At 44.7% G+C, this 9,524-nt stretch overlaps 1 protein-coding gene across 1 annotated transcript; it reads left to right on the top strand.

Annotated features, from left to right (window-relative positions):
* Positions 1–461: 461 nt before the first annotated feature.
* VIM (vimentin) lies at positions 462–8,997 on the top strand. The gene is made up of 9 exons (XM_009199811.3): positions 462–1,216; positions 1,881–1,941; positions 5,100–5,195; positions 5,285–5,446; positions 6,204–6,329; positions 6,681–6,901; positions 7,358–7,401; positions 7,804–7,889; positions 8,638–8,997. The coding sequence occupies exons 1-9, from the start codon at positions 654–656 to the stop codon at positions 8,677–8,679; spliced, it is 1,401 nt and encodes a 466-aa protein (XP_009198075.1). The 5' UTR covers positions 462–653; the 3' UTR covers positions 8,680–8,997.
* Positions 8,998–9,524: the final 527 nt, after the last annotated feature.

Genomic DNA, 9,524 nt, shown 5'->3' with positions numbered 1-9,524 from the left:
CTGAGCTGTGCGCGCCCCCACCCCGCGTTCCAATCTCAGGCGCTCTTTGTTTCTTTCTCAGCGACTTCAGATCTGCCGGATCCCTTACTCTTCCTCTTCCCGCTCCTTTGCTCGCGGGTCTCCCCACCTGACCGCAGCCCCGAGGCAGCCGCGCGCTTCCTCCCACGCCCCTCTGGCGCGGTGCCACCGGACCCCTCTGGTTCAGTCCCGGGCGGATCCCCCCTCACCGCGCGACCCCGCCTTTTTCAGCACCCCAGGGTGAGCCCAGCTGAGACTATCATCCGGAAAGCCCCCAAAAGTCCCAGCCCAGCGCTGAAGTAACGGGACCGTGCCCAGTCCCGGGCCCTGGAGGAGAAAGGCTCGAGGGCGCCCCCACCCCACCCGCCCACCCTCCCCGCTTCTCGCCAGGTCCCTATTGGCTGGCGCGCTCCGCGGCTGGGATGGCAGTGGGAGGGGACCCGCCTTCCTAATGCGGTTATAAAAACAGCGCCTTCGGCGGGGTCCAGTCCTCTGCCACTCTCGCTCCGAGGTCCCCGCGCCAGAGACTCAGCCGCGCTCCCACCACCCACACCCACCGCGCCCTTGTCCGCCTCTTCTCTAGGAGCCAGTCCGCGCCACCGCCGCAGCCCAGCCCATCGCCACCCTCCGCAGCCATGACCACCAGGTCCGTGTCCTCGTCCTCCTACCGCAGGATGTTCGGCGGCCCGGGCACCGCGAGCCGGCCGAGCTCCAGCCGGAGCTACGTGACTACGTCCACCCGCACCTACAGCCTGGGCAGCGCGCTGCGCCCCAGCACCAGCCGCAGCCTCTACGCCTCGTCCCCGGGCGGCGTGTATGCCACGCGCTCCTCTGCCGTGCGCCTGCGGAGCAGCGTGCCCGGGGTGCGGCTCCTCCAGGACTCGGTGGACTTCTCGCTGGCCGACGCCATCAACACCGAGTTCAAGAATACCCGCACCAACGAGAAGGTGGAGCTGCAGGAGCTGAATGACCGCTTCGCCAACTACATCGACAAGGTGCGCTTCCTGGAGCAGCAGAATAAGATCCTGCTGGCCGAGCTCGAGCAGCTCAAGGGCCAGGGCAAGTCGCGCCTGGGGGACCTCTACGAGGAGGAGATGCGGGAGCTGCGCCGGCAGGTGGACCAGCTAACCAACGACAAAGCCCGCGTCGAGGTGGAGCGCGACAACCTGACCGAGGACATCATGCGCCTCCGGGAGAAGTAAGGCTGCGCCCTTGCAAGTCGCTGGGCCTCGGGAGGGGGCTGGAGGGAGAGGGGAACGTCCCCCGCCCCCGCCAGGGCTGCCACGCCCTTGGGGGATGAGGCCCGGGGGAGGCCTGCCGGGGGGACTGCGGAGAGCAGCGGCTGTGGCTGTGGCGGCGCAGCCCCGCCCAGAACCCAGACCTTGCAGTTCGCATTTCCCCCTCTGTCCCCACACATTGCCCAAGGACGCTCCGTTTCAAGTTACAGATTTCTTAAAACTACCACTTTGTGTGCAGTTGAAGGCCCTTGGGCACAATGAGAGCGAGTCCTCCAAACTTTTATAAAGTTTCCTGCCCCTTCTGGCGGGCGGCCAATCGCCGGGCGGGCGAAGGAAGGAGGGGAAGGCGGTGGAGGGAGCGAGACAAAGGGATGGTCTCTCGGGGGTGGGTATGGCGGCGCTGTCCTGCAGGTCTGTGCGGCGACCGTGATTGCCCCTCTGCGCTGTGCCCAAGGTCCCACTGAAACCTGCCGAGGGCCACAGGCCTGAAAGCTGCAAGCGCTAGTTGCGCCGAGGTGGCGCAGCGGCTCTGGAGGCGCAGCGCGGCTACGTGGTGGTTGGGTGTGGCCGCCCCGCCCCTGGCGGTTTCCCAGTTCCCCTTTGGTTAATGCGCAACTGTTTCAGATTGCAGGAGGAGATGCTTCAGAGAGAGGAAGCCGAGAACACCCTGCAATCTTTCAGACAGGTTTGTAGGCTCTCTTCCCACTCGCAGCCACCTGACCCCATCCAACACAACCCACGAGCAATTCTAAAAGTTGCTTAACCCACGTCTAAAAAGTGCAAAACTTCAGGGCTGCGCGTAAAGCCCTCTAGTGGCGGGAAGACCACAGATTGGAGCTTCTCATTATTAGAAAAAATATTAATAAAACCGCTTGGACGATTTTTTTGGGGGACGGAGTCTCACTCTGTCGCCCAGGCTGGAGTGCAGTGGCGAGATCTTGGCTCGCAGCAACCTCTGCTTCCCGGGTTCAAGCGATCCTTGAATGATTTCTAAGCCGTTCCTTGGGACATAAAGAAAAATCTTTTAACTTTTTACTTTGTTTCCAAAATGTTGCACAGTTTTGCAACACATTGACCTTCTGGTTTCGAACGGTCACAATTTTAGATTGTGGTTTGCCAAAGTCAAGTTGCTTAATTTTTACAAGGTCACAAAAAGCGCAGTTATGCCCTACAGTTTAAAATGGAAAACGTGTTGGAAGATAAGAAAACTTAGTTTCCAACTGGAATGGAGCCAGCAAGTTTCTTTTCTTCTTTGCAACTTCTATTGTGGCATTAAAGTTCGATGGAAGTATCGCTATGCACAACTATTTTGTGATCTAATAAGGGTGAAAAGAAGCCATCTGTCCCCTCGGCTGAGGGGTATTAATGGTTTCTATGGGCTTCACTATGGAATGTAGATACAGACATTCTGGCAAATGTGGTGGCTGTGGACAGAAATAATAGGAGTCTTTGTGTTCCCGGGGAAGCTTTGCAGCAGGCTACATTCTTATTGAATATGTAGTGATGTAAGCACGGTTCTAATTGGACACAAGTATTTGCTAACATCCGTTATCTAATATCTGGCCCAGACTTGAGAAGTATGTAATGTAAAAAGTTTTTAAAGCTACAAACATACCTCACATTTTGAAAGTCCTTTCTTGATTGGATTCTTGTATTCTTTAGCACTCTCGCCATAAAAAATAATAATAATAGTAATCTAAGGCTAATATCTAATAACTAAAGGGTTTTTGTGCGTTTTTTTTTTCACCAAAATTGGATGGACTTACAGAATTTTTGACTTAAAATTGGAATCCAGAAGCCAGAAGATCCCCATTATAGTCTATAGTTTTATTCCCTGGAATATTTACTGGGATTAACTACAAAGCACTCTCAGATGAATAGTGTAGTACAACATTTTGAAATTGAAATACATTTACCAAATTAATTTAACCACAGCAATGTGTGGTTCATTTTAGTCCTTGAGCATTTTTGATTACAATACCTGTAATGTTTTCTGCAGAGTAGTGAGTTAACGTAAAACAACATCAATACAAAAGATCCTCTGTTTCGAGATTAAGCAAAATTCCTCATTCTCTTTAAGCAAAATTCCTCATTCTCTTCAATGTAATAATAATACCACATCGATCTTTCTTTGGAGATTAGTAAAATATCTTTTATGTATTTCTTAGGGCTTAGCAAGTAAAATTGAATGTTTTCATCAAGACTAATCTTTTTATCACCCACTCTTCATTCATTTTTCCACTAAGGTGATAGAAAAGTCTCGGCCGGGCGCGGTGGCTCAAGCCTGTAATCCCAGCACTTTGGGAGGCCGAGACGGGCGGATCACGAGGTCAGGAGATCGAGACCATCCTGGTTAATATGGTGAAACCCCGTCTCTACTAAAAAGTACAAAAAAAAAAACTAGGCCAAAAAGGGGGGAAACCCGGGAGGCAGAGCTTGTAGTGAGCTGAGATCTGGCCACTGCACTCCAGCCTGGGCGATAGAGCGAAACTCCGTCTCCAAAAAAAAAAAAAAAAAAAAAAAAGAAAAGTCTCAACAGTTTAAGACCATAAGGCTATAAACTAAACTCCAAATATAATTGCTGACAAGATAAACAATCCTCACGCATCCTTTTGAGAGGAAATAAAATGTTAGTTGCAAGATTACATGTTCTGAATTGGAATGTTGAGCTTTACAAATGGAAACATAGAAGGACAGCTGAATCAGCAAAAATCCTTCATGTAGTTTCATTCTCTGCAAGTTTGACCAGTCATTCTGAAACAGGCCAACTGAACGGATACAGTGGCAAGTGAAAAAGACACGCCTTTGTAGGATGAGTCAAAGGAGTTTTAGAAGAAAAATCCATCAGAGAAAGCAGAGAAAGTACAGTTCAGAGTTACATTTCTTTTCCAATTTTTCCTGAACTGAATCTTTGGCAGCATATCCTGAATTGGGTTATTATTGAATATAAATCTAGCCTTGTACAATGGATGCCACATGACTACATATTTGCTTTGGAGCCTAAGGATAAGTTTCAAAAGATTTGAGTGGGGAAAAAAAGCTAAAACTCTTGAAGCACAAGTTTCTGTTCTCCATGTACTCAAGTGTACATGAAGTTATGAAAATTTGTCCACCTCTATCACCATGTTATTCCATGAAATTACAAAACAAATCTTAACAATGTTGTGGCATAGATTTTCTAGATTTAAAAAGTAATTAAATTAAAGGAATTACTTTCTTTTTTGAGACAGAGTGTCACTCTGTTGCCCAGGCTGGAGTGCAGTGGCGCTATGTCAGCTCACTGCAACCTCTGCCTCCTAGGGTTAAAGAAATTATCCTGCCTCAACCTCTCAATTAGCTGACATGCAGGTGTGTGCCACCCACCCAGCTAATTTTTGTATTTTCAGTGGAGATGGGGTTTCGCCATGTTGGCTAGGCTGTTCTCAAACTCCTGACCTCAAGTGATCCACCCGCCTCGGTCTCCCAAAGTGCTGGGATTACAAGCAAGAGCCACCATGACCAGCCTTAAAAAGTAATTTTAAAATGTCACTGGTAAAATGTGGATTCAGTCATGATTGAGTGCAGTTTACCATGTGTGTGGACGTTTATTTATTTTAAAATTGTCCGATCACCACCTTGAGTAAAACACAAGGGGTCACAATTAAAATATATTAGTGAGCAGGAGAAAGCACAGCATATTATAGCACTGAATGATTTATAAACCTATTCAAGGGTCATAAAATGTGTCAACACCTTTTCTATAGTAAGGAGACTAGGTTCAGATGGTTAATCTAAGACAAATAAATGAGATAAGCCATAGACATTTACATCCTCCATGTCCTGTCTTTTCTCTGTTCAAAATAGGATGTTGACAACGCGTCTCTGGCACGTCTTGACCTTGAACGCAAAGTGGAATCTTTGCAAGAAGAGATTGCCTTTTTGAAGAAACTCCACGAAGAGGTTAGTGGAGTGACTTTTGGGGAATGAATGAGGGTAAGGCAGCCCCCACGGTTGGCACAGCTGACCGTCTCTGTCTGTTCTTTTTGCAGGAAATCCAGGAGCTGCAGGCTCAGATTCAGGAACAGCATGTCCAGATCGATGTGGATGTTTCCAAGCCTGACCTCACGGCTGCCCTGCGTGACGTACGTCAGCAATATGAAAGTGTGGCTGCCAAGAACCTGCAGGAGGCAGAAGAATGGTACAAGTCCAAGGTAGGAAACAAATCAGTGTGGCTTGAACAAAAGAAAAGCATTGTGTTCTCAAAACCCCATACCTGTGTGCGATTCCTAAATATCCTCTAGCTCCAATGCAAAGCTGGCTTTGACTTCTTGCTCACATTGTGTTTGTCGCCACGGCCTTCCCACCACTCACATCACCTCCTTTATATATATATATATATGTATATTTATGAGACAGAGTCTTGCTCTACTGCCTAGGCTGAAGCGCAGTGGCATCATCTTGGCACACTGCAGCCTCCGCCTCCCAAGTTCAAGTGGTTCTCCTGTCTCAGCCTCCTAAGTAGCTGGGACCACAGGCAAGCACCACCATGTCCGGCTAATTTTTGTCTTTTTAGTAGAGATGGGGTTTCACCATGTTGACCAGGCTGCTCTCAAACTCCTGACCTCATGTGATCCACCTGCCTTAGCCTCCCAAAATGTTGGGATTACAGGTGTGAGCCACCACACCTGGCCACATCACCTCGTTCAGAATAGCAGACTCCCTTTTCCCTAACCTTGCCTCCAAGTAAACCACAATGCCATACCTTTGACGTCCACTGTGTTGAAATGAGCATAGTAGAGTGAACTCTGAAAGTATTAATGTCAGTACTCCACTGCTCTTCCCCTGACTTTCAAAACAGAAATTTAAACCTATACTGGAAGACATTCAGTGAGAAATATGATTTTTTTTCCTAAGAGAATCAAAAGACTTGAATGTGAGCAATCTACATTTCTGTTTTCTTCCTAACAGTTTGCTGACCTCTCCGAGGCTGCCAACCGGAACAATGACGCCCTACGCCAGGCAAAGCAGGAGTCCAATGAATACCGGAGACAGGTGCAGTCCCTCACCTGTGAAGTGGATGCCCTTAAAGGAACCGTGAGTACCAACCCTGCAGTAAAAGAGGGAAAATAATGACTCATTCTGTTGACTAAACTCATGGTGATAACCTGAACAAAATGCTCAGTGAGTAAAAATTTATACCTTAATGCAAAGAAAATGAATTATCAAGACAGACTCAAAACGGACTTGATGGAACTCTTGAAGGTTTTAGCTTGCATATATCATTGCTTCTAATATGAAGGACTTGGTACTTGTATTCTCCACCAAAAATTATAGTGGTAGCCATTTGCCACTAATGGAAATTATTGCAGAAGGTCTGTAAATGGTTCTGGGAACAGCTGGGGTTTTCTGAGAAATAACACCAGAGATCTTTCTCACCTCCTACAGAATGAGTCCCTGGAACGCCAGATGCGTGAAATGGAAGAGAACTTTGCCGTTGAAGCTGCTAACTACCAAGACACTATTGGCCGTCTGCAAGATGAGATTCAGAATATGAAGGAGGAAATGGCTCGTCACCTTCGTGAATACCAAGACCTGCTCAATGTTAAGATGGCCCTTGACATTGAGATTGCCACCTACAGGAAGCTGCTGGAAGGCGAGGAGAGCAGGTAGGGAACTCAGACTTGGATGTGTGAACTAATGGTGACCATTTGTTAGGCCCTGTGCCACTGGCCTCTAAGCACAGTGTCACATTTAGTCTTTAGAAAGTTTCTTTGAGATAACTACTTTCCACTTTTTGTAGAGGAGGAATTTGAATTGAGAGAGAGTAAATAACTTGCTGAAGTAAGGGTTAACCAACAGCAGAGCTGGGATTTGAACCCACAAATCTGTCAAAGCCTCCACTCTTCTACTCCTGTTCATGCCTCTGTGGAAAAAATGTAGTAACATATTTTAAATGTACTAACAAGACCAGTCGTAGGAAAATGTTTCTGAGACAAATCCCTAGTTTATGACTTAAAACAGTACATTTTCTTACATGACGAAAACGAGAAGTGCATTAATTTGTTCCTAGTGGTTGAAGTTATGTGCCTACAATTTTACTGTTTCTCTTCATCTGTTTATAGGATTTCTCTGCCTCTTCCAAACTTTTCCTCCCTGAACCTGAGGGGTAAGCATTTTATTTCCCTTTAAGAAAAACGTCAGCAGCTTGTAACCATGGTGTTTATGTCAAAGCATTCTTTTTTTTAGGATATCTGAAAAATGCCATATAAGAGAAAACTCTGTAAAACATCTACTTTTCAAACCCAAGTACACTCTTGCATTCTATGCTCTAAGTTAAATGCAAACTCCTTTTTCCTTCTTCCTGCTGCAAGTACTGTCTCATCCTGATTCTCAAGTGTGTCAGGGCCTGGGCTTGCAAACAGAGACCACTCAAAAATTATTTGGGGAGTAGCACTTCACACAATTGTCTCTCCCCCACAAATCATAATTGTTTCACTAAAATGGTTACTTGGTTTTTCTAAGAAAAAAGTCATTTGTACTCATTTTTGGCCTCTTTTTGTTTATTTAGAAACTAATCTGGATTCACTCCCTCTGGTGGACACCCACTCAAAAAGGACACTTCTGATTAAGACGGTTGAAACTAGAGATGGACAGGTTGGTATCTTTTAAGTAAAATGTAGAGTAATCTCAGACAGGAGTTGATATGTTTTAAATCAATGGATCTGCATCTCAGATACAGCAGGCTAATTTGAGAGGTTCAGGTTTCATTCATGCCTACTAAAAAAAGAATAGGCTCCTTCTTCAGCAGTACACACAGCCAACTAATTATTTGGCTCCTGGATGTGAAGCTGAGATAGCAATCTTCCTACACTCCAAAATTAGTGATTTGCTTTGGTGCTTAATTTGAAGTGGGAGTAAGCTTCCTTAAACCACTTCCTAAAGCAGCTACAAGAAACAGCTTCACTAGACTACGTCAACATGGGGAATGCTTTGATCCTGGACATATGGCATCTTCCTACCTCCATACTTTATAGATTCCTGAACCCATCTATATAATACAAGCATGTGCCATACGATCATTTAGTTTTAATATGTCTTCATTGCTTTTAAACTTGGCTGTGTTGTGTACAACTATTATACCATCCTTTATAAACACACTTTTTTAAAAAAAAATTCTTTTTGTAAGTTACAACATTCCATTGGATCCTTATATTGCCTGTAGTGGAAGAGTCTTGTGTGTCTGCTGCTTCTAGCTTTCACTCATGCAGAAGCAACATAACTGTCTGATTTGCACAATAAATTATATATATTTAGCAGGATTTTTATTTGCCATGATATATAGGATAATTTAATCTTTGGCATGTGGCATTACATTTATTTGGGTTTTTTTTTTTTAAAACAGGTTATCAACGAAACTTCTCAGCATCACGATGACCTTGAATAAAAATTGCACACACTCGGTGCAGCAATATATTACCAGCAAGAATAAAAAAGAAATCCATATCTTAAAGAAACAGCTTTCAAGTGCCTTTCTGCAGTTTTTCAGGAGCGCAAGATAGATTTGGAATAGGAATAAGCTCTAGTTCTTAACAACCGACACTCCTAAAAGATTTAGAAAAAAGTTTACAACATAATCTAGTTTACAGAAAAATCTTGTGCTAGAATACTTTTTAAAAGGTATTTTGAATATCATTAAAACTGCTTTTTTTCCAGCAAGTATCTGACCAACTTTTTCTGCTTCAATAAATCTTTGGAAAAACTCTTTTGTTGTGTTATTTATTGGATAGTAGCTAAACAATTCTCTATTTGGTCCTATTAGTTAATTTGTCATTACAATCACGTAACTTGATAAATTCAGGTTATTTATGCTTGAGATGTAGTTCTTAATTTTGTCATTTTTGACAGACCTCACTTCTTTTTATTATTACTTAAAAACATTTACAAATAGGTGCTGTCGAATAAAATAACATACCAAAATGAAGATAGGTCTCTTATACAATGAGCTCAGCTCTGTGATTTTAATAATAACAAACAGACTTCCTAAAATTAAAAAATAAAAACTTTTTTAGTACATATAGCATATAGTAACACAAATTCCACTTTGAGAGTTAAAACATATAGGAAGTTGTCAATATATAGAGACTTATCTTCCGCTAGCAAGATGCAGAGAAATGGAAAAAGTTCACTGAGGTTTTATTTAAGACAGAATCTCACTTTGTCACTCAAGCTGGAGTAAAGTGACTCAATCATAGCACTGCAGCCAACTCCTAGGCTCAGGCAATCCTCCCA

This window comes from Papio anubis, chromosome 11 (genome assembly GCF_008728515.1).
Source record: "Papio anubis isolate 15944 chromosome 11, Panubis1.0, whole genome shotgun sequence".
NCBI classification, from domain to species: Eukaryota; Metazoa; Chordata; class Mammalia; order Primates; family Cercopithecidae; genus Papio; species Papio anubis.
This window is presented reverse-complemented; position numbering and strand designations above follow the sequence as displayed.